Source organism: Bos grunniens, chromosome 19, assembly GCF_055505025.1.
Source record: "Bos grunniens cultivar Pamir isolate PY7600 chromosome 19, Bosgru_T2T1.0, whole genome shotgun sequence".
Classification (NCBI taxonomy): Eukaryota; Metazoa; Chordata; class Mammalia; order Artiodactyla; family Bovidae; genus Bos; species Bos grunniens.
Genome location: NC_141183.1, coordinates 8,059,381 through 8,082,148, shown reverse-complemented (window position 1 = coordinate 8,082,148; position 22,768 = coordinate 8,059,381). Strand labels below are relative to the sequence as shown.

The 22,768-nt window shown below is 59.4% G+C and overlaps 3 protein-coding genes across 19 annotated transcripts in view; 2 read left to right on the top strand and 1 right to left on the bottom strand.

The window, feature by feature from the left end:
• UBE2O (ubiquitin conjugating enzyme E2 O) overlaps positions 1-8,218 on the top strand; it is a 49,245-nt gene extending 41,027 nt beyond the window's left edge. The window contains exons 7-18 of one of the 2 annotated variants that reach the window (XM_086356265.1): positions 86-195; positions 343-493; positions 697-1,169; positions 1,508-1,662; positions 1,889-2,001; positions 2,095-2,223; positions 2,755-2,844; positions 3,618-4,314; positions 4,513-4,649; positions 5,600-5,803; positions 5,911-5,968; positions 6,082-8,218. In XM_086356265.1, the coding sequence (XP_086212391.1) occupies positions 86-195; positions 343-493; positions 697-1,169; positions 1,508-1,662; positions 1,889-2,001; positions 2,095-2,223; positions 2,755-2,844; positions 3,618-4,314; positions 4,513-4,649; positions 5,600-5,803; positions 5,911-5,968; positions 6,082-6,740 (2,976 nt within the window). In that variant the 3' untranslated portion in view covers positions 6,741-8,218. The remainder of the gene's footprint in view (positions 1-85; positions 196-342; positions 494-696; positions 1,170-1,507; positions 1,663-1,888; positions 2,002-2,094; positions 2,224-2,754; positions 2,845-3,617; positions 4,315-4,512; positions 4,650-5,599; positions 5,804-5,910; positions 5,969-6,081) is intronic. The other variant, XM_086356266.1, reaches the window with a different exon arrangement.
• Positions 8,219-9,101: 883 nt separating this feature from the next.
• SPHK1 (sphingosine kinase 1) lies at positions 9,102-14,306 on the bottom strand. Of its 15 annotated transcripts, none has more exons than XM_086356271.1 (6): positions 13,068-14,306; positions 11,259-11,453; positions 10,800-10,952; positions 10,610-10,704; positions 10,393-10,508; positions 9,102-10,163 (listed from the first exon to the last, which is right to left on the bottom strand). In XM_086356271.1, exons 1-6 carry the CDS (start codon positions 13,129-13,131, stop codon positions 9,359-9,361), a joined length of 1,428 nt encoding a protein of 475 aa, XP_086212397.1. In that variant the 5' UTR covers positions 13,132-14,306; the 3' UTR covers positions 9,102-9,358. The 15 variants fall into 15 exon arrangements, with proteins under 15 accessions (XP_086212397.1, XP_086212395.1, XP_086212400.1 ...); XM_086356269.1 differs by having other exon boundaries at positions 10,610-10,721; positions 10,800-11,025; positions 13,068-13,665; XM_086356274.1 differs by lacking the exon at positions 13,068-14,306 and adding an exon at positions 11,695-12,305.
• LOC147351116 (uncharacterized) lies at positions 10,915-21,353 on the top strand. Of its 2 annotated transcripts, XR_015147184.1 has the most exons (3): positions 10,915-11,038; positions 11,692-11,816; positions 19,962-21,353. XR_015147184.1 is itself a non-coding variant. In XM_086356285.1 (2 exons), exons 1-2 carry the CDS (start codon positions 12,063-12,065, stop codon positions 20,190-20,192), a joined length of 972 nt encoding a protein of 323 aa, XP_086212411.1. In that variant the 3' UTR covers positions 20,193-21,353. The 2 variants fall into 2 exon arrangements, 1 of the variants encoding a protein (XP_086212411.1); XM_086356285.1 differs by lacking the exons at positions 10,915-11,038; positions 11,692-11,816 and adding an exon at positions 12,063-12,803.
• Positions 21,354-22,768: the final 1,415 nt, after the last annotated feature.

The window sequence follows — 22,768 nt, the reverse complement described above, 5'->3', positions numbered from 1 at the left end:
GTAGACCTGCCTCCCGCTCTGGAGGACGGCTGTGGGAGCGAGCGGTGTTAGTCTGCTGACCGGGCCTGTCCGCCCACCTCCCCAGGTGCAGGTTGTAGAGCTGAAGGTCACCTGGATCACCAAGAGCTTCTGTCCAGGGGGCACGGACAGCGTCAGCCCCCCACCCTCTGTCATCACCCAGGAAAACCTAGGCAGGTGAGCGGCCCCAGCACGCCCCCTGCTCCAGCAGCCCCAGAGGTGGTCCCCAAGCAAGTCTCTGGGCCACAGGCACAGATGCCGGGGGGCTTGCCGAGGACCCCCTCGCCTAGCGTCTGCCTTTCCCCTCTCCCTCTCACCTCCCAGGGTGAAGCGTCTCGGATGCTTTGACCATGCTCAGCGGCAGCTTGGGGAGCGCTGTCTGTATGTCTTCCCAGCCAAGGTAGAGCCGGCCAAGATTGCCTGTGAATGTCCAGAAAAACACTGCGCCCAGGGGGAGGGCTCTGTGGCCAAGAAGGTATGTCCTCGGGGTTGGGGCTTGGCGGGCGTTTGAGGAACTGGCCTTGAGCCATTTCCACAGCAGGAAGGTCTGTGCCTTAGGCCTTGGGGGGCAGCCCTGATGACCCTTGCAGGCCAGTTAGGTGTATACAGCCGTCACCCCTCGACCGAGCTGCCTGGAGTCAGCTCTCCATGGCGCCCGCCCTCCCACTCTGCCGGCAGGTGAAGCGCCTCCTGAAGAAACAGCTTGTGAGGATCACATCTTGCTCCCCGGACGTCCAGTGCTCCAGGGACCATTCCATGGAGGACGCAGGCAAGAAGGGGGCGGCCAAAGCCAAGAGCGAAACGGGCTCCGCCAGCCCCGAGGAGACGCCCGATGGGTCCTCCAGCCCAGTGGAGATGCAGGACGAGGGCCCAGAGGAGGCCCACGAGGCGGGTGAGCAGCTGCCCCCCTTCCTGCTGAAGGAGGGTGGGGACGACAGGCTGCACTCGGCCGAGCAGGACGCGGACGATGAGGCCGCCGACGACACAGACGACACCAGCTCGGTGACCTCCTCCGCCAGCTCCACCACCTCCTCCCAGAGCGGCAGCGGCACGAGTCGCAAGAAGAGCATCCCCTTGTCAATAAAGAATTTAAAGAGGAAACACAAGAGGAAGAAGAATAAAATCACACGCGACTTCAAGCCGGGGGACAGGTAGACTCAGGGGCACCCTCTTTCCTGGCTGGGTGTCTAGCCCGAGACCGTTCCCTGGCACCTGCACGCAGGCGGGCTCATGGGTGCACATGTGGTATGAAGCCCCATGCGGGCTCAGGGGTGCCTGGGGTCGGCCAGGTGGGATGGAAGGATCTGAGAACGGGAGAGGGTGAGACCAGGGTTGAGGGATTCTCTGGAAGATGCTGGGCATGGAGACTGCAGGGGAGCAGCGCTGTTTCCTCCCTCCTGCCTGAAGCTGAGTTCCAAGTTGCCAAGCCCACAGGGAGGGCACGTGGGGAGGGAGCATCCCTGGCCTTTGCTCACTGGCCCGCCTGCAGGGTGGCTGTGGAGGTGGTGACCACGATGACCTCGGCGGACGTGATGTGGCAGGACGGCTCCGTGGAGTGCAACATCCGCTCCAATGACCTCTTCCCTGTGCACCACCTGGACAACAACGAGTTCTGCCCCGGAGACTTCGTGGTGGACAAGCGAGGTAGTGCCGGGCGCGGCTCAGGAGGAAGGGTCAGGAGGTCTGGCATCAGGCCTCCCCTGGGAGGTGGCTCCCGCTATGGACGGGGCAGCCTTTCTGGCCTTCTCTGACCAAGCCAGGGAAGCAGTGGGTCCTGGGCTCCTGTGCTTTACCTGCAGCCGGCTGTGGGGGCAGCTGGTGGCCCCAACAGGGTGCCTTAGCTCACTCCTCGCCTGCTCTGGGTCCACAGTCCAGAGCTGTCCGGACCCCGCTGTCTATGGCGTGGTGCAGTCTGGGGACCACGTGGGCCGCACGTGCATGGTGAAGTGGTTCAAGCTGCGGCCGAGCGGTGACGACGTGGAGGTGAGCAGGGGCCGCCCCCGTGTCTCCTTCAGGGTGGGCTTTGGTGAGCTGGGCATAGAGCCCCCAGGCTCACGACCGCCCATCCCGCCCTAGCTGATCGGAGAGGAGGAAGACGTGAGCGTCTACGACATCGCCGATCACCCTGATTTCCGGTTCCGCACAACTGACATCGTCATCCGAATCGGTAACGCTGAGGACGGAGCCCCGCACAAGGAGGACGAGGTAGGGCGTCCTGCACGGCCGCTGCAGTACCTGTCGATGCCGCCAGAGGGCGCCCCGCCCCGCGAAGGAGGGGCCCGGCCCCGCCCCGCCCCGCCCCGCCCCCTGTAGGGCCCGCCTGCCGGTCTACACAGCTGCTCCCCGGGCTCCATGGGTGGTTTCTTAGGGGCGCCCAGCCCTGTCCTCAGTCCTGTGAGCGTGGTGGCAGGTGCCGTAGGAGCACAGGAGAGGCCTGGGGAGGTGACTCTGAGCTGGGCCCCAGGGAACAAGTGGGGACATGTGGTGAGGTCAGGCAGATTCTGGGCAGGGGAGAAAGGGGTACCAGAGCCCCAAGGCTGGAGCCTCATCCAGGGGGCATCCAGAGAGACCAGGCTCAGTGGACAGCGATATTGGCGGTGTTTCAGCCAGAGGGCTGTGCTCTCAAGTACTCACGTTGGTCTCTGGCCGGCGCCCACACCGCTTCCATTCTCACGGCCCTGCCTGTGCCCTCACTCTCGGAGAGCTGCCCCTGACCCCGTCCTGTTTCCACTGCAGCCATCGGTAGGCCAGGTAGCCCGCGTGGATGTCAGCAGCAAAGTGGAGGTGGTGTGGGCTGACAACTCAAAGACCATCATCCTGCCCCAGGTGAGACCCCCGGGAGCCCATGGCTCAGCTCCAGACTGTGACAGCCAGGCCAAGGGCTCAGGGCCTTCCTGGAAAAGGAATCTTCTTTTGGGGAGCAGGGTCTTGGGGAAAGGAAGGGCAGTGTTACACCCAGAGCCCCGGATGAGAGTCGGGAGAGCGGAGAGGCTGCCTGCAGTGGGCCCAACCGTCCCGCCCCACCTGGCAGGCTCCTGGTTGCCAGGCATGTCTAGGTTCTCACAGATCTACCTGGATCCCTATTTCACTGCGCTGAGAATGCACAGGTTGCGCCCTGTAAGAAGCAGCCTTCCCCCACCACTTCTAGGAAACTGTCACAGATCGGGGGGCAGGAATGGACAGGCTTTCGCAGCTCCATTTCTGTGCCCCTCGTTTGATCTGATGCTCACACCCCAGCTCCCCTCTCCCTGTGCCAGTACAGGATGGACGAAGGGGTGGCTCCCCCTTCGTCTAGGAGGCCATTCCAGGAACGGGAACAGAGTCACAGAGTCTGCCGCGGTCCAGCGGACCAAGTGCGGTCAGTGACGAGGAGGCTGGCACTGGCATTTGCTGTACCCTGGACCCAGGGGCTGGGCTGGGGTGCCTCCCAGAGGCCTAGGGACCACCTAGCGCAGAGGCCCAACCGCGAGGCCAGAGCAGGAAAGGGAGAAAGGGCGGCAGGGCTGCTGAGGCCTCAGGGCGCCCGGTCAGTGTCAGCTCTGAGGCTCGGGGTCCCTGGCAGAGGGCCTCTGACCAGCCCGCGCCCCATCTCCCCTCAGCACCTGTACAACATCGAGTCTGAGATCGAGGAGTCGGACTACGACTCAGTGGAAGGCAGCACCAGTGGAGCATCCTCAGACGAGTGGGAAGACGACAGTGACAGCTGGGAGACAGACAATGGGCTGGTGGAGGATGAGCACCCCAAGATAGAGGAGCCCCCCATCCCCACCGCCGAGCAGCCGGCAGCCCCAGAGGAGGACAAGGGTGTGGTGATCAGCGAGGAGGCCGCCACGGCCGCCATCCAGGGGGCCGTGGCCATGGCCGCCCCCGTGGCTGGGCTGATGGAGAAGGCGGGCAAGGACGGGCCCCCGAAGAGCTTCCGGGAGCTGAAGGAAGCCATCAAGATCCTGGAGAGCCTCAAGAACATGACGGTGGAGCAGCTGCTGACAGGCTCGCCCACCTCCCCCACGGCAGAGCCTGAGAAACCCACGCGGGAGAAGAAGTTCTTAGATGACATCAAGAAGCTGCAGGAGAACCTCAAGAAGACCCTGGACAATGTGGCCATCGCCGAGGAAGAGAAGATGGAGGCGGTGCCGGAGACGGAACGCAAGGAGGACAAGCCCGAGGGGCAGTCGCCAGTGAAGGCCGAGTGGCCCAGTGAGACCCCGGTGCTCTGCCAGCAGTGCGGCGGCAAGCCTGGAGTCACATTCACCAGCGCCAAGGGCGAGGTCTTCTCGGTGCTGGAGTTCGCACCCTGTGAGTTCGTCTGGCCTCACTCCAGGGCCAGGGCGCCTTGTCCCTGGAGTGGGCCCCAGTCCCCGTGCCAGGAGAGGGCGGCGGGGGAGGCGGGGGCTTTGTCCACCTGTCTGGGGAGCACATTCAGCCGCCGCTGCCCCTCCGGTTGGCGTTCCCAGGCCTCGCCTGAGGGACTGACCACCCTCTTTCCCCCTCTAGCGAATCACTCTTTTAAGAAAATTGAGTTCCAGCCTCCAGAAGCCAAGAAGTTCTTCAGCACAGTGCGGAAGGAGATGGCACTGCTGGCCACCTCACTGCCTGATGGCATCATGGTCAAGACATTTGAGGACAGAATGGCAAGTAGGCGGGCTTGGGCAGGCACAGGCGTCCGGGTGGGCACTCCGGAGGCTGCAGCTTCAGGCCCTGGGCCTGCAGGCCTGGGGGACACCCGCAAGGCCGCCCGCCTGCAGCCCCTCCTCACAGGGCAGGAGAGGCTCCAACAAATCTCCCACAGCTGTGTCTAGACCAGACAGCCGCCCTTTTAAAGCTTAGTTTAAAATTATGTAATACGTTACTTGACTTCTCTCTTTTTTTGAAAAATTAGAATGTTACAGGAAAAGCTGTATTATCCTTTGACCGGTCCTTGACCCAGCCCCAGGGGCAGTGACTTTAGGAGGCTCACCTCCGGCCCAGCCCTGGAGAAAGGGGCCATGGGAAAGGGACGCTGTGGAACGGGCCTGCCGGCACTCCGCCGGTCCGCTCAGCCCTGGCGGTCTCTCGGCTGGTGGCGTTGCCCTGGTGATGGTGCCCCTGCCCCGGCCCTCAGCCTGGGTCTCGTGTGTGCAGAGCCTCCTTAATGACTGACAGAGCATTGTCCTCGAGTCCAGATCCTCTCACCCCTCTAGATCCCTCGAAGCCAGTGCAGCCGTGCCATCCTGGAATGATCTTTCCTCTTGTTGGTTGTCGTTGTTGCCTTCATGGGGTGGTGGGGTGTGCGGGGGGAGGTCACAGTGGTGTTTTGAGGAATGCAACTTACAAGTAGTAGTTTATTTAAAAAAAAAAAAAGTAAGATAAAAACCAGTTTGGAAAATTCCTTTCATGCCAGGAGTTAAGAGGTGCCAAGTGGGTCTGTACAGAGTTGTCTGCATTCAGCTTCTCTGTCGCTGTCAGCGGGTGTGTGGATCCTGGGGCCGCTCCTGCTCCCTCTGCAGCCGCACGGCACCCTGGAAGACTGGAAGTGGGCTCCATGTGCGGGTGCCCGATGCCCACATCAACCTCCCCACTCTCTCCCTGTACCCCCCTCTAGGACCTCTTCTCGGCCCTGATCAAGGGCCCCACTCGCACCCCCTACGAGGACGGCCTCTACTTGTTCGACATCCAGCTCCCCAACATCTACCCGGCCGTGCCCCCCCACTTCTGCTACCTCTCCCAGTGCAGTGGCCGCCTGAACCCCAACCTGTATGACAACGGCAAGGTGTGCGTCAGCCTCCTGGGCACCTGGATTGGAAAGGTGGGTCAGCGCTGGCTCGCGGTGAGGGTGGGGGCGGGCCAGTCCGGGCAGGCGTCTGGGACACAACTGATCAGTGTGCACCGTGTGTGCGTGTGTGTGTGCTGCAGGGGACAGAGAGGTGGACGAGCAAATCCAGCCTTCTCCAGGTGCTTATCTCCATCCAAGGTAGGCGGGGTGCGGCTGGAGGGCACCATCACTCTGGCCATGGCGCCCCTTGACCTCCCGTCTAGGGGTGGAGGTTGGGCCAGCCCTGAGGGACTTCCCCTTCCCTCTTTCAGGTCTAATCCTGGTGAACGAACCGTACTACAACGAGGCAGGCTTTGACAGCGACCGAGGCCTGCAAGAGGGCTACGAGAACAGCCGCTGCTACAACGAGATGGCCCTCATCCGCGTGGTACAGTCCATGACCCAGCTGGTCCGGCGGCCACCCGAGGTCTTTGAGCAGGAGATCCGGCAGCACTTTAGCACCGGTGGCTGGCGGCTGGTGAACCGCATCGAGTCCTGGCTGGAAACCCACGCCCTGCTGGAGAGGGCCCAGGCGCTGCCCAACGGGCTCCCCAAGGACAGCAGCTCGCCGGAGCCGCCGGCTGTGGCCGAGCTCTCAGACTTCGGCCGAGAGGAACCTGAGGACGGGGGGCTAGCCCCCGGGGAGGCCTCCCAGGGCTCAGACTCGGAGGGCCCGGCCTCAGCCCCCAGGGACCGCACGGAGCAGGCCTCGGAGGCCCCGCCCGACGCCTCGGTGCCGCCCAGCGTCAAGCCAAAGAAGAGGAGAAAGAGCTACCGGAGCTTCCTGCCCGAGAAGAGCGGCTACCCTGACCTCGGCTTCCCCCTCTTCCCGCTCTCCAAGGGCTTCGTCAAGAGCATCCGGGGAGTCCTGATGCAGTTCCGGGCTGCCCTGACGGAGGCGGGCATGCCCGAGAGCGCGGGGGACAAGTAGCCAGCAGCCCCGGAGGAAGGCACGTAGGTGGCCACAGGGAGAGGCCTCCCCCCTTCCCTCTCCTCCCCTGTCCCAGTGCAGGCCCCGCCCCCTGCCCTTTGCCCCCTCCTCCCAAGGTGAGTTTGCTGCTGACGTGCAGGAAGTTTCTTGAGATGCTGCCATTTGTATTCCGAAGCAATCTTCCAACAGGCAGGTGCCCTGTGGCAAAGGAAATCAGAACCGTGCAGCTGATTTTCCCCTTGTAGTCCCAGGCAGAGTGCCCCTGCGCTTCCTCCCGCGCCGTCTCGCCCTCAGGGCAGGGGTGGGCTCTCCCTGGGGTCTGACACAGGAGAACACAGGCCACGTGGACGTGCCTTGCATGAAATGTGGGTTGCCGCGGCGGTTGCCCCGTCCCGCCTGCCCTCTCGAGTCCCGCTGACGCTTCCTGGTGTCCCGGGCCCGCCCGTCGCCACCACCTGCCAGGTCTTCCCTCGCCCCCCAGCTCGGCCACCCTCCCCAGAGCGGTGCCGCCGCCACTGACTCCCGGCTGGGCCCTGGCCTGTTGAACTTGCTCTCTGCGAGAGGTGGGCACCAGGCCGGGTGCATGGCGACGCCCGGGAGGTGGTGGCCCTCGCACGCTGCCACGGGGTAAGGACAGGGAGCTGCTGCTGGGAAGACACGGCTATAGGTGCCTTGCCCTTCCTGCCCCTCGGGGTGAGGGGGATCGCAGCTCTGGCTTTGAGGTCCCCGGAGGCGGGAGCAGCAGCACAGACGAGGGCCTCTCCCGTGGACTCGGGCCCTCTCCCCTCCTGTGTCCAGTGCTCACGCCGGCAGGGGTGGCACGCAGCTCATGGAACTCAGAGTGGGCCAGCCCTCTCCCCGCCCCAGACAAGAACACAGCCTGTCAGCCCTGCGCTTAAAACCGCAGGCTCGATGTGGCAGAGTGGTGGCCAGCAGGGTTTTCCCTCGCAGAGCTGGGCCCAGAGGTTTACAAGTTTTCTAAGCGTTTGATAATGTGAAGCTCCAGGTGAAGGGGATGCCATTGAGCACATTGCAGCTATGTAATTTTTGGTGTATGTAATGTAATATTTAAGATTGAAAGAATAAATCAAAAAATATTAACTCTTACTAGGAAAAAAAAAGAGACAAAATAAGAAGCCAAAGCATGATGTGTCTTGTCCGCCTTACGCTGGCTCCACACCTGGGCCGCCGTGAGCACGCGGCCGGCGGCAGCGCGGGGGAGGACGGGGGCCAGACCAGGGCTGCGGCGATTGGAGGCCGGAGTCGGGGTCTTGTTTGAGGATCACCCAGAGTGACTGGCGGGGCTGTGCTTCCCGGTGCGTTGTTCACGTGGAGATGTGAATGCCTATTGCTTAAGATATCTGTATAAAGTGCTGTGTGATTAAACTTTTTTTTTTTTTACTTGCATTTTTTTTGGTTTGGCTCATTACAGTGTACAAAACAGACAAGGTGGCACCATTAAACCTGCCTCTGCCATTCATCTGGCTCTGTCGCCTTTCTTTCCCTCGGGGGCACCTCACACACCCTCCCCAGGGGAAGGAAAGATCCCTGTGGCTGGGGCGGGGTGGGGGGCGTCTCAAGGCAGCAGCCCCTTCCTCACCCAGCCCGCTCCCAAGCCTCTTCATCTCCTGTCAAGGACTTGGAGGGGCCGGGAGGTGAGGGTCTAGAAGCTCAGTGGGTGGGTGCTCTTGCCTCTGAGCAGGGCCTGGGTCCTGGAGCCCCCTTTCAGCAGGGCAGCAGCAGCAGCTCTGTTCCCCGGGGGCCTCTGATCAGGTCCACCCGTTCAGCTCCTTCCAGATGCTGGGGGGGGCTGGCCTGGGCTCGAAGCCACTCTGGATGGCTGGAATCTGCCTCTCCTCACCACTGCTTCCTTTTAAACCCCAGCCCACCACTCCCCGACAAGGACAGACAAGGAGGGCAGGGGAGCCCCAGAGCCCGCCCTGGACAGACAGACTCCTTGTAAAAAGGGGACAGCTCTCTGCCATTTTGACCTCTTGCTCCTTGCCAGTTTTCCCCAGTGCCCCTAACTCCGGGACAATCTCCCTTTTGGCTGAGATGCGCTGGCTGTATGGCCCTAGGTAAGACATACTTGCTCTAAACCTCAGTCTTCCTACCTGTGCTAAGAGGCAGTTGGCTCCAGACCAGATGGGGTATAATCATCACTGGGGCAGGGCCCCAACCCCTGCAAAAGCAGCCTGGACCAGCTCTGGTCCTGTGCCCACTACCAAAATGACTTCCCAGGGGCCGGTACCACATGCTGCCCCATCCAGGAGGGACCACTGGGTTGGTCATCATGTTAAATTCTAGAGCCCGGGCAGAATTAAGACCCCACTCTTCGCACCCTCTAGGATAAGACCAGCAGGCTGGGAATGTCACTTTATTCAGATCTGATTCAAGGGTGGCTTCCCTGCTCCTACCCCAACACTCCATCTGGCCTTCGGTGGGCAGAGCCTGTCCTTCCCACCCTTCTCCAGTCTTCCTTCTCCTCCTCCTCCTCCCAACTCACCACGTGGGCTGTGGACAGGCCCTCCAGTCCTGGGGGAGGAGGGAGAGAGGGGTGGCGGGGCCTGAGCACAGAGTGAACCAAGTAGACAAAGGCAGGGGCAAGGCCCACAGAGTCAGGGACGCTCTGATGGGGGCAGCATCTGCTGAGACTTCCTGCGGGGTGAGGGCTGTGGTTTCAGAGAGGGTGGGGGCTCCCTGTAGCCACTGACCATCCAGAAGTAGTTGGGGAGAACCTGGCCCTGGACAGCCTCGCTGATCAGCAGTTCCCCATCCACAGTAAACACACCCTTCCCATCCTTGGGCTCCAGGCGGAAGGCAACCACAGGCACATAGACCAGGTGGGGGCAGTGGCACTCCATGTGCCTGCCTTTCTCCATGGCCAGGAAGAGGCGCAGCAGCATGGCCCGGGACACGCCAGCACGCACGTAGAACAGATGCATGGTGCCAGCCGAACAGCGGCCCATGGGGGCGGTGAAAAGGTCACTGGCCAGGTGGGAATGCAGGAGTACCAACACCAGCACAAAGTCCTGCTCTGGCACCACCGTCCAGTGAGGAGGCACTGGCTGCTCCAGGGGCACCACATGGGTGTCCGCGGGGTCCTGCGGGGCCCGAGCCGGGGAGGGGCCCCTCCTGGAAGCCAGCGTTTCTGCGGGCAGGTAGGCCAGGCTGCCCCGGTAGGTGCGCAGGGCCACCAGGCGCAGGCAGGCGCCTAGAGTGAAGCGCATCTCGCCCAGGCGCCGAAACTTCTCGCTCTCCAGATCCACGTCGGCGATGAAACCCCACGCCAGGCTGAGCACAGAGAAGAGGCGCTGCCCGCAGGCGGTCTGCAGGGATAGCAGGTCCATGGGCGCCAGCAGCCGGCGGCACAGCAGCTGCGTGCAGTTGGTCAGGAGGTCTTCCTTAGTCACCTGCTCGTACCTGCAGGGGAGGGAGTCGGATGAGGAGCTGGGGCAGGCCAAAGTAACCTTGAGCCCCTGGGGGAGTTGACAGCGGGTGACAGCCAACTGGAGTCACTGAGAGAGAGAGAGAGAGGACCCTGGAACAGAGGCTCAGGGCTCCAGAGACGAGTGGTAGCTCGCAGGCACTCATAAAAGAAAGCCTGGCAGGACCTGAGGGAAAATAAACCCGCTTGGACCCTGGCTCTCACCCGGCGTAATAGTTCAAAGAAGCGGCCACTGCATTGCCAGAGCCTGCCGGGAGGCTACACAGGGGCTTCTGGATGGCGGTCTCCCAGTCAGGCCGCTCCATGAGCCCGTTCACCACCTGTTGGAGCACAGGAGGCCTCAGCCTGGGAAGCTCCCCCCACCCGCCACGGCGCCCCCACAACCCAGACCCAGGCCCAGCCTCCCCTGGGAAGGCCTCACCTCGTGGATCAGCCCGTCTCCGGACATGACCACCAGCGCGTCCCAGCGTCTCAGGTCCTCCGCACGCACCAGCTCCCGGGCGTGGTTCCGCCGCTCTGTGCAGAGGGCGCGGCTATCAACGTGGGAGGTTGGAGTCGCGGGTCCCCCGGCTGGGGATGCTCCCCACGCCCGCTCCCGGGAAGAAACTCACCAGTGAGCATCAGCGTGAAGGAGACGTCGGCCTGGGCCAGCAGCGGCTGTACGTGGCTCCAGAAGAGCTGCAGGGCTTTGCCCTTGCCCCCGCGCGGATTTAACAACACCAGCACGTGGCAGGGCCTTGGGAGCGTGTTCCGGGAGCCGCCCGCTGTAAACACAAACCGGAACCGCCACTAGGGGCTGAGGATCACAACGCGGGCACCCGGGTGGAAACGCGGCGCCTGAAATCCACGGGTAATTGATCCAGCTGAGCCTGGCCAGCGGCAGCGGCCTCCAGCGGGGCACTCCAGCCAGTTTGGCTGGGCTCTGACTCCCACCAGCTTCTAGTCTCATGGGGAAAAGGGCTCGCCTCCAGGGTACCCAGCCCCTCTTGTTCAGTTGACTCCGGCCAACTTTCCTCACCAGGGAGAATAGGAATCCCCCTACAGGCCTTCCCCGCCAGGCCCCCACAAACCTGCATCCATGACCTCGCCCCGCTGCCGAGGGGTCCCCGGCGCCGTCCGGACGCTGTCCGCCGCGGCGGCTCCTGACTTCAGCTCCTTATCGGTGCTGCCCAGGCGGGCCTCTCGGTGACGGCCATGGGGCTCGCCCTCCCCGCCCGTTGCCGGGGCTGTGGGGGCACCCGCGTCATTCCCTGCGGTTGCCGGATCTGAGGGAGAGGAAACCGCGCTGGTGGAGTCTGGAGCGGCCCCCTGAGGTAGGGGGCGCCCCATTAGGTTCTGGGACCACGCTCCGGGAGCCGCGCGCACCGGCATCGCCTATTTTTCCAAGAGGTCCAGAAAGCCGAGGTCCAGTGCCACCAAGGGCGTTCGGGTCCTGGAACTGAGCTCCCACCACCCCCACCCCCAGGGGGAAAGGGTCTTTTCCTGAGAGCCTGTCTTTTCTAGGACCTCGGGTTCCGGCCCGACGATGAGTCAGAGCCCCGGCTCTCTCCGTGGGATCAGGTCTTCAAGCCCCTCCCCGGGGGCCGCCAGGGGGAGGGGAGTCCAGTTGTGTAAAAAAATCCCAGAAGGTGAGTGGCCATCGCCGCGCGCGAAGTTCGGGGCGAGTGATCCTCGGCCCGAAACAGCCGGGTCGCCGCGTCCTCTACCCCGAGCTCTGGAGCTGCCCGGATCGCGGCGCGCGTTTCCAAGGGCCGGGCTCTGCGGCGCCGCGCGCAGCGCTCGTGGAAACGGCGCCGGAGTCGTGCGAAGGCTGAGCCGGAGCCGGGCCGCCAGCCACCACCTCCCTCAGCCAGAGCCGAGTGGGCGCGGAGGCCATGTGCTGCACGGCGGCTCCCCCGGCCGCCCAGGAAGCCAAGAAGGGCAAGAGAGCAGGGCAGGCGGCCAGCCCTACCCAGTCGGTCCAGTTTCCTGGGGGAAGCGCTACCTCCGTTCCCCACAATCGCCTAGGGCTGAACACAGCCAGTCCCGGGCTCAGCCTCGCATCTGCGGAGCAACCGGAGCGCCGAGTAAACGCTGACTGCGCGGCCTCGCTGCCTCCAGCCTCAAACTTTTCGCTCAACTTCGGGGAGGGCGCCGTGCCTAGCCTCCCGGCCTGGCCACGCCCCGCGGCCCAGGCGTTCGCAGGGGTGGAACCCAGGCCCCGCACGGCGCAAGCAAGCGGGGCCCTGGCCTTGCCGCTCCGCCCCAGCCCGGCCCGCGCCCACGGCTCGGCCAAGCGCTCAGCCCTTTGGCTGGGTCCGGGGACTCTCGGACGCAGTAGGAAGGCGAGCGACGCGGCCGGGCGGGAGACGTGGAGGCTGCTGGCTAGGCGCGGAGCCCCAGGCCCGGCTACGAGCGGCGCGCCGCGAGCGCAGCGTCCCGGGCGCGCGAGGGTGAACGCGCATCACAGGCCGCCGCGCACAAAATCTGAGCGGCCCCCGGGTGGGGCTCCGGGCGCGCGTGGCTCAGGGCTCTGGTTAGACCCTTGCCTGTCACTGGATAGTCTCCTGGCGGAACCTGCCCCGCTGCCCGCGCCCCCCAATCCCACCCGGATTTCGAGGTCCAGGCCCTGCCAGGTACCCCTCATTTCGTGCTGGGGTGTCTCTGCAGCCGCTCCCATCCTCCCCCAGAGTTATTTTTAGCTTCCTGGACCGCACGGCCACGGAGCCTGAGACAGCCAGAGGAGCCATCCCGGGAGGGAGGGCCAGGAGCGCGGAGGGTACGCGGTCCGGAGGAGGGGGCCTTGTTAAGAACCTCAGAAGTTGGGTGCTTTTCCCAGAGGACAACATCGATGCTCGCCTGAACCAGCGGGCGCTCCAGGCCCCGCGCCCCTTACCCACCTGAAAGGAGCTTGGCGGTGTAAACAGGCCTAGGCGACCCCATCCGGATTGGGGAGCCAAGCATGGGGGCGTGTCCTCCGTCGCCCTGCTGGCTCAGCGGGGAGCTGCAAACTGGCCCGGGGCCTCGGGTGTCAATGGGGTGTGATCAACACATCCCCGGCAAGTAAGTGTCCGATCTGAAAGTGTCCACGACCCGCTCGAGTAAGCTCCCTGTGGGGTAGTGTGCGGCGACCCAGAGGAGGAAGTTGCCAAGGTCAAGTTACAAAGTTTCTAACTCCCTAACCAAAGTTAGAAAAGACCAAACCGCTGTAGGAGGCTTAGCTGGTGCAGGCCCTGGCTGCAGGGTGCTCACGCGCCCACACCTGCCCCCACACAACACCCATTCACACGTCTCGCTTCCCATCGCCCCTGAAAGTCGACAAGAGGCAGGTCTCGGCACGGCTCCGAGGTACCGCTTTGCGAGAGGACCCAGGCGTCCCTGTTCCCCAACACCTGGCGGGGCGGGGCCCGGGATAGGGGAGAGGCTCAGGCTGGGACGCGTGGGTCCCGGGGCCGTTGGCCTGGCACGCGGCCGGGTGGTGTCCACCTCCGCCCTGCGCAGCTCTGGGGGCAGCCCTGGCTGGGTCGTGAGCGTCCCGAGCGCGTTCCGGGAAGGTGACTCAGCGATGCTTTCACGGGTCGAGAAACTCTGCGAAACTAGGAACCCGAGTGGGGAGCGGGGCGGGGCGTCATCACCCTCTAGCAGCGCCGCGATCGGAGTCCACCGAGGTCTGATCTTGAACCTCCAGGCTCCCCACCCCCCGCCCAGGAATCCAGCGCCAGGAGCCAAGCGCCGCGCTGCAGCCGCAGTGCCGCGGTCACGCGACGCGGGAACGCCAGCGCCGGCGGGAGGAGGGGGCTCCTTGCGGGAGCCCGGACTGGATCCCTCGGCTCTCCTCTCCCCCTCCTCCCTCGCCTGCCTGCTCCTCCAGCCAGGACGGTCAAAGTCAGGGCTTTGGGCGCCTGGAAGACGCGGGACGCGGCGTGATGCTCCCGGGGATCTCGGATCTTGGAGGGGGGCGGCCTCCCTCTTCTCCCCACGAGCGCTTCCATCAGTCCTGAGAAGCCGCTGCTTAAACCTCGGAGTCTGGTGGGACTCAGACCCAGGAAGCGAGGACGTGGCCGTGCACGAGCCTAGTGAGAAAGCCCACCTGCCGCAGGGTCCCTCCGCCTCCCTAGCTGGAGCCCCCGGGGTCGTGCGGCCGCTTGGGGGCGGGGTTAACTGGAAACCCAGCGGCGAGGGAGGCGGGGCGGCCTGCTGGGTTGTTATCCGGCCTCCGGGAGCCCAGTGGGAGGGAGGTGAAGGGCAGAGCCCTCTGGCCCCGGTTCCAGTCCGCACAAAGGCTCCTCTGTCCTCCCGGCCGCCTCTCCCCAACCCCCGTCCCCACCCCCAAGGTCCCTGCTCCGCCTGCTTCTTTCTCGTCCGTCACCTCCTTCCTCCAGCCTCCCTCCCTCCGAGCCCGCCCCGCCCCCAGCCCCTCTCTAAAGAGGGTTATTTCATCTCCAGAGATCCTCGTCAGTACCCATGGCCCAGGAGACCGGATTGGGCAAGAGGAAGATGCTTTTCCCCTTTTGATAATTGGGGGAAGTGAAACCCTGAGAGGTGAAGGGTCTTGCCTAGCTAAGCCACTGAACCAGCTCCCTACAGAGCTGAGAAGCAAACCCAGATCCCAGCCCCCAGCCCGGGAGGCCCAGCTGACCCCAGGCTTCTAGCTGGCGTTTGAGTATCCATCCGCTCCACGTGTTGCTTGCCACAGAGCTGCCTCATCCACCCCGCTGCTCAATCGCTCTGAGAAAGAGGAAGCATCTGGAAGCCCTCTCCAGGCTTCATCCTCCAGGTTCTGATTAAGCAACTAGCTGCTGTGGCCACAGGCCTGGCATGAGACTTGATCTGTCCCGGTCACCAACCATCAGGTACACCTGTCTCAGAGGTGAAAGAGACTGCTGTTCCAATTCCCCCAGTCACCCTCCCTCCTCCTTGAGGGTAGCCTCCCCAGGACACACCTGATCCTTTTCTGTTCTTTTAAAAAAAAAAAAAAAGCAAGCAGGCATGCACTGGGCCTGGCCCAGCTCTCTGGAAACTTGGAGCCAAGGCTGCCAGATGGCAAATGACTTGCTTTTATTAGGAGAGGTTTCCTGCCATCTCCTTGGCTACCCACTCCAGTATTCATTCTTGCCTAGTGAATTCCATGGGCAGAAGAGCCTGGCGGGCGACAGCCCATGGGGTCGCAGAGAGTTGGACACGACTCAGCAACTAACATTGATTTGTTCATTCCTGCCATCTCACCTGTTCCTGAGGTTCCAGCTCCCAGGCTGAACTGCAGGACCCCCGCAGCCTTCCTTGACCTCAAGGGCTTTCTGCCTGGAAGGCTGCAAGGGCAGGGAAAGGGAGGTGTCCAGCCTGACTGTTTTTAAGACTGGTCTCCTGGGATGGACCCAGATGTGGTTTCCCATTCTGAAATCCCAGTGACCCTGACACGCATTGAGGGTGGCAGGCTGTGGGTGGAGAGGTGTGTCCTGCATGGGCATGCAGGAGACCAGACTAGTCACACGAGATTCCTGACCTGCAGGCGGTGTTCCAAGTTTCTGTCTCTGTGGTGGTTCAGCTGCTCCAGGTGTGGTGGGGTGAGCCTAGATTTATCTCGGAGGTGGCCTCCTCCTCCTCACAGGTGTCCTTGCCGAGGCTGCCAGCCAGCATCTCTTCTGGGTCTCTGGACTCTGCCTCCCACACACCCCACATCTGAGCAGGCCTGCTCAGAGGGACACATCCCTTTCAGGAAAGTTCACTAGCACAGCCTCCCCTAAAAGGCCTCACCCCTGCCACTCATTTCAGCTGCTGGTCTGGGATCTGAAGGCGTCTGTGTTAGTTTCCTTGAGTTGTCATAACAAGGTACCACAGACTGGGTGATTTAGAAATTTACTGTGTCACGGTTCTTAAGAAATCCAAGATTAAGATGTCAGCAGGGTCGGTTCCTTTCAAGGCCTGTGAGGCAGCGTCTTGTTCCAGGCTTCTCCCCTAGCTACTAGTGGTTGACTGGCCACAGGTGTTCCTTGACCTGTATGTGCAGGCTTCCCAGGGGGCTCAATGGTAAAGAATCCACCTATCAATCCAGGAGATGTGGGTTCGATCCCTGGGTCTGGAAGGTCCCCAGGAGGAGGACATGCCAACCCACTCCAGTATTCTTGCCTGGGAAATCCCATGGACAGAGGAGCCTGGCGGGCTACAGACCATGGGGTCACACATTGGACGAGACTGAGCATGCACACATAACCTGTGCATGCATCACGCAACTCTGCCTTGGCCACCACATGACCCTCTTCCCTGGTGAAAGACCTGGCTGAAATTTGTTGTTTCAGGGTCTACATTATCTTCTGCGGGCCTGTTCTTTTTTGAATGCAAATTTCTCTGGGAGGAAAACCCAGTTAGTTATGAGGACTCTAGTGTGAATGGATGTATCAGTTTTCAAACTAAAAAAAAAAAATCGAACAGTCCTAGGTGTCTCCAGAGAGGACAACAGTGCAGGCTCCTGTGGGTGCCACAGGAAAGGGACGGGAACTGGCCCTGCCCGCCTTCCACTGTTGAGGGACCTTCCCCAGGCTTGCACACCACCCCCGCTCCCCTGACTTTCCGATCTTACCCTGCACCTCGGCTTATGGCGTCTCTGGTTTTCTGAGCAGATGGGTTTCTTCCACAGTCCTTAGAAGAACAAAGCTGGGTTTTGTGTTAGTGTCCTGGGTTCTCGTTGCTGCACCAATTTCTCATCTTGCAGTTCTGGAGGTCACAAGTTTAGAATGGATTGGCAGGGCTGAGCTGCCTTCCTGTTCTAGCGTCTAGAAGCACCTGCATTCCTTGGCCTCGGATCCCTTCTTTCACCTCCGTGCTGGCAGTCTAGCATCTCCAAGTCTCCATCTGACTTTTGCTTCTGTTGTCACATCTTCTCTGACTCTGACCTTCCTGTGCTGTGCTAAGTCATTTCAGTTGTGTCTGACTCTTTGCGACTCTAAGGACTGTAGCCTTCCAGGCTCCTCTGTCCATGGAATTCTCCAGGCCAGAATACTGGAGTGGGTAGCCTATCCCTGCTCCAGGGGATCTTCCTGACCCAGGAATCGAACTGGAGTCTCCAGCATTGCAGGCAGATTCCTTACCAGCTGAGCTACCAGGGAAACCCCCCGATCTTCCTGCCTCCCTCTTGTAAGTTCTCCCGTCTGTGATGACATTGACCCTACCTGGCTAACTCAGGTTGAGCTCCCCGTCCAAAAGCCTTAATTTAATTTAGTCACAACTGCAAAATTGCTTTTGCCATATAAGGTAACATAGTCATGGGTCGCATGGAACTATGACACAGACATCTTTGGGGGGGGCTGTTATTCTGCCAGCCACAGTGGGGCAGGGAATGTCTGGGAATCCTGTCCTTACTTGGCGCCAGAACTTTCTTTCTAGCATTCCGCATCTCCTCAGTGGTACCAGCTGAACACAAACCAGGAACTTGGTTTCCCTCAATTCGCATTCGTCATGGTGGGGCCGAAAACATTCTTGCTGAGGTCATTGACACGTGATTCTGTAGACTTTGTGGTCTTTGACTCATCAGACAGAGGCCCCCGCAAAGAACACCGGTTTCCATTTTTAAAAACTGCACAGGAGGGAAAAAAGAAATTGCCTGAGAAGGAGCAATTGGCATATTTACTGAACATAGTAATTATAGGATAACAAATAACTTTTCACCTGAGGAAAGGGTGGGGCACAGACCTGCCCATCCATTTCCAGTTTGGCAGAATTCCCCACTCTGCAGGAAGGGCTTGCCACCGGCCCAGCCCACTGGGTACCACACAAAAGACATGGTCCTCACAGCTCCTGTCATGAAGCCCGACAGTCCAGCTACTTTTATACTTTGTGGTGAGGCTGGACCAGGCCAGCCACGTGGAGAACGGTGGCTAGGAATATTTCATAGGTTCTTGCTGACATCAGCTCCGGTTTGGGCTCTCTACAGTGGGCTCTGGCCTGTCTCCAGCACCCAGTCCCACATCCTGAACACTAGTGAGGGGAGAGAAGGTCCCCTTCTGAGGCTGCAGCCAGCCCCTGCCCTACCCAACTGTGTTTTGCTTTTTAAAGAAATAATTTTATTTATTTTTGAATGTGCTGGATCTTTATTCCTGTGCATGGACTTCTTTCTCTAGTTGCCACTCCTAGTCTTGTGCAGGCTTCTCATTGCCGTGGCTTCTCTCGTTGTGGAGCACAGGCTCTAGAACACACTGGCTTCAGTAGTTTGGGCGTGTGGGTTCAGTCGCTACAGCTCCCAGGCTCCAGAGCACAGGCGCCATAGTTGTGGCGCATGTGCTTAGGGGCCCCGCAGCATCTGGCGTCTTTCCAGATCAGGGATTGAACCCATGATTCCTGCATTGGCAGACGGACTCTTTACCACTGAGCCACCCGGGAAGCCCTCAACTGTGCTTTGAAATCAGTTACTCATTTATACTGGTTTATACTGGTTCGACTTCCCTGGTGGCTCAGACGGTAAAGCATCTGCCTGCATTGAGGGAGACCCAGGTTTAATCCCTGGGTCGGGAAGATCCCCTGCAGGAGGAAATGGCAACCCACTCCAGTACTCTTGCCTGGAAACTTCCATGGAGTGAGGAGCCTGGTCGGCTACAGTCCATGGAGTCACAAAGAGTGGGACACGACTGAAGCGACTTCATTTCACATATTGGTTCCGAGAGACACTGTGCGACTGGTCGTCTCCTTCAAGGGAAGAGCAGCCAGCAGCTGTGTCAAACTGCTTTGGGTGATTCCCAAAAGGAGAGCTTCTGGAAAGCAGGAAGAGAGACCTGGCCGCTCTGCAGCCAGGCAGCGGGAGTGCTGAGCCGCTTTTATTTGGTCCCCACGTCCAGGCCAAGGGGATGGGTGTGTACACAGTTTTCCGGGCGTTTTTTGTTGTGCAGTGTTTTCCATTTTAACGTCGCTCCAAAGCTAAGCCTCGTCCTTGGGTTGTTCCCAAAGCAAACAGGCTGGATGCAGCATTTTGGCGCTAATGGTCTGGGGTGGTTTCCTCCTACCTGGGAATGGACCACTTCCACAGAGCAGAGGTGACATCCTCTCTCACCCCCTCCAGAGATGGGGAACACCCTTTCAAGACACCCTGCTGGCCCCTGGTGGGCACCTGGGGTTGCATCCCTCTCGCCTCTCAGGCCTCCTTCACAGAAGCCGATTCACTGGAGGCCAAAGAGGGGCCAGCGCCCTACTTTGCCAAGCTGCAAAAAAAGATGGGCGCCTGGAGTGGGGCTTGCCTGCCCCTGACACTCATTATCCACATCCCGAAAATAGAAATTCCCCTTCCCTGGAGGCTGGCCTCCTGAAGGTCAAACCCTTCGATTCTTTCCAGACAGAACCCTGGTCATTTAAGTAATGATTGCACAGGATGGGCTGGACAGCTGGGGCTGAGGAGAGGGGCCCCGGGGCAAGGGACACGGTAACCTCATTCCACACGTGTGCCCCCGAAGCTTTGTGCTGCCAAGGGAGTGATGCTGTGCCGATCCGACAGGAGAGCCACTTCCAAAAGCGGCTCGTTGTCCTTTTTGCTCCTTGCCCTAAAGTGCTGACCACAGCAACGTGACCAGCTTCTTGAAAATGAGTCGAGCTGTCATTTCTCCTTCAAGGCACCATCAGATGATCCTAGCAGCCTCCTCTGAAACTCCCTGTCTCAAAACAGAAAGGGAGCCGAGTGATTACCTGTAAAAGCTTACAGACTAAGGAGTGAAGTTATTTTAAAACAAAAGATGGAATGGGCTTGGGAGGAGCATATAATGGGAAGCATATACGAAGAAAGTATCCTTTCTTTTCTGTTTCTGTCTCCTTCCTAGAGCTGCGGTAAGCATGGTTCTGTACACAGAAGTCCTCGAGAGAAAGGCTGTGGGCTGACCCCTCCCAACTGCAGCAGAGGATCCAGGGGAGGGAGCCCCATCTGGGCGCCAGGTGGCTGTTCCAGCGATGCAGAGAGCCCAGGAAGGACACAGTCAAACACCCCACCTCCTCCTGGCTCTGCGCAGCAGGCTGATGGGTCCCGGGAGGGAGGGACAGACAGACGGCTCTGATGCAGAGTTTAAAGGACATATCCATCTTCCGGACTCGGCATGACCTAGAAAAATCCACAGCATCAACTTGGCATTTGCCAACAAGCACAAAGATCCTATCATCTTAGGCTGAATTCCAGTTGCCACGTGACAAGTATCTGTGACCACTTGGTTCTCAAATTGAGGACTTGGAGCACTTAAGAAGGGAAGACAATCTAACTGTAAAATAGGATTAGCATGGAATCAGATCTGCCACCTGCATCTCTTGGCAGGAGTAAGTGTTATTCCTAAGGGGAGAAGCATGTTGAGTCCTTGGGGGTGGATCTGTTACCCCGATTTGCAGCCATTAGCGGTGCAGGCTGGCTGGCCCCCAGGAGTCAGGCAAACCCTAGGACACTAAGGTCTCAGGCAGGACCCTAAGTGGAAGCGCAGGCTTCAGGCTTCATTGTAGTCAGTTGTATCTGGCTCTTTTCAACCACATGGACAGTAGCCCGCCAGGCTCCTCTGTCTATGGAATTTTCCAGGCAAGAAAACTGGAGTGGGTTTCGATTTCCTCTCTGGGGACCTTCCTGACCAAGGAATGGAGCCTGCGCCTCCTGTGTCTCCTGCATTGGCAGGTGGATTCTTTATCATTGAGCTACGTGAAAGAACAGCAGCATCATTTTAATTCTAAACTGAGACTTGGATGTTATGTGTACTTAACAAAGACAGGCTGGTCACCCATGAAAAACTGGTCCTAACAGATGTGGAACAGGGTCTTCCCTGTAGCTCAGATGGTAAAGAATCTGCCTGCAATGCAGGAGACCTGAGTTCAATCCCCGGGTCGAGAAGAAACCCTGGAGAAGGGAATGGCTACCCACTCCAGTACTCTGGTCTGGAGAATTCCATGGACAGAGGAGCCTGGCAGGCTACAGTCCATGGGGTTGCAAAGAGTCAGATAGAACTGAGCAACTAACACCACTACTACTAATAGATGTGGAGAACGAATCTGGAGTCCCCGCCAGCCCTTGAGGAAAACATATGTTAAAATTGTTTTTATTGAAGTATAGTTGATTTACAATACTGTGTTAGTTTCAGGTGTATAACAAAGTGATTCAGCTATACATATACATGTTTTCTTTTTCAGATTCTTTTCCATTATAGGTTATTATAATACATTGAATATATTTCCCTGTGCTTTACAGTAGGTTTATTTTGTGTATATATAGTGGTAGTGGTGTGTATCTGTTAATCCCAAGCTCCTGATTTAACCTCCCCACCCTGCCCCAGGGCTTCCCTGGTGACTCAGTGGTAAAGAACCCACCTGCCAATATAGGAGATGTGGGTTCAATCCCTGGGTTGGGAAGATCCTCTGGAGAAGGAAACAGCAACCCATTCCAATATTCTTGCCCTGGGAAATCCCATGGACAGAGGAGCCTGGTGGGCTACAGTGCATGGACTCACAAGAGTCAGACATAACTTAGCGACTGACCAACAACAACCCTGCCCCAAGAAAAATATCTTTGTTCCCCCCTTTGGCCATGCCGGGTGGGTTATGGGATCCCAGACCCTCAGCAGTGGAAGCCTGGAGTCCTAATCACTGGACCACAAGGGAAGTCCCAAAAAATCTCTTTTAAAAAGGAGAGACCTGGGACTTCCCTGGCAGTTCATTGGTTAACATTCTGAACTGCCAATGCAGGGGACAGGGTTTCAGGGAACTAAGATCCCACATGCCACATAGTGTGGCCAAAAAAAAAAAAAAAAGAGAGAAACTCAAGGTTCCTCAAAAAATTAGACATGGATTTACCATGTGACCCAATAATTTCACTTCTAGGTGTTTACCCAAGAGAACTGAGAACATGTGTCCACATAAAACCTTGTACACGAATGCTTATAGTAGCTCTGTTTACAATACCCAAAAGGCAGAAACAACCCAAGTGTCCATCAGCAGATGAACGGGTAAAAGAAACATGGCTTATCCACATTAAGGAATAGTGTTTGTCCATGACAAGGAATGAAGTCCTGATCTGTGCTACCCTGTGAATGAACTTCAAGAACATCATGTGAAAGAAGTGAGAGAAGGCAGACAAAAAGGCCATATATTGTGTGATTCCATTTAAATGAAACCTCCAGAATAAATAAATTCACCAAGACAGAAAGCAGGTTGGTGGTTGCCAGGAGGACAGTGCTTAACGGACATGGGTTTTATTTGGGATGATTTTATTTTGGGTGATAGTTTTATTGTGGGTTTTATTTTGAAACCAGATAGAGCTCAAAGAAGGCAATGGCACCCCACTCCAGTACTCTTGCCTGGAAAATCCCATGGACCGAGGAACCTGGAAGGCTGCAGTCCATGGGGTCGCTGAGAGTCGGACACGACTGAGCGACTTCACTTTCACTTTTCACTTTCATGCATTGGAGAAGGAAATGGCAACCCACTTCAGTGTTCATGCCTGGAGGATCCCAGAGATGGCGGAGCCTGGTGGGCTGCCATCTGTGGGGTCGCACAGAGTCGAACACTACTGAAGCGGCTTAGCAGCAGCAGCAGAGCTCATTGTTGCATGACGTGAATATGCTAATTGACTTGTTTATTTCCTGTTATATGCATTTCTTCCCCT

What these genes read in the sequence shown, in the direction of transcription:
- SPHK1 (XM_086356268.1), bottom strand. Translation starts at nt 11,559, where the DNA reads ATGCCGGTGCGCGCGGCTCCCGGAGCGTGGTCCCAGAACCTAATGGGG. An exon ending in CTTCACGCTGATGCTCACTG is followed by an intron (nt 10,722 to 10,799) that starts GTGAGTTTCTTC and finishes CCACGTTGATAG; the next exon opens with CCGCGCCCTCTGCACAGAGC. An exon ending in GAGACGGGCTGATCCACGAG is followed by an intron (nt 10,509 to 10,609) that starts GTGAGGCCTTCC and finishes GTGCTCCAACAG; the next exon opens with GTGGTGAACGGGCTCATGGA.
- LOC147351116 (XM_086356285.1), top strand. Translation starts at nt 12,063, where the DNA reads ATGTGCTGCACGGCGGCTCCCCCGGCCGCCCAGGAAGCCAAGAAGGGC. An exon ending in CGAGGTCCAGGCCCTGCCAG is followed by an intron (nt 12,804 to 19,961) that starts GTACCCCTCATT and finishes TCTCCTTCCTAG; the next exon opens with AGCTGCGGTAAGCATGGTTC.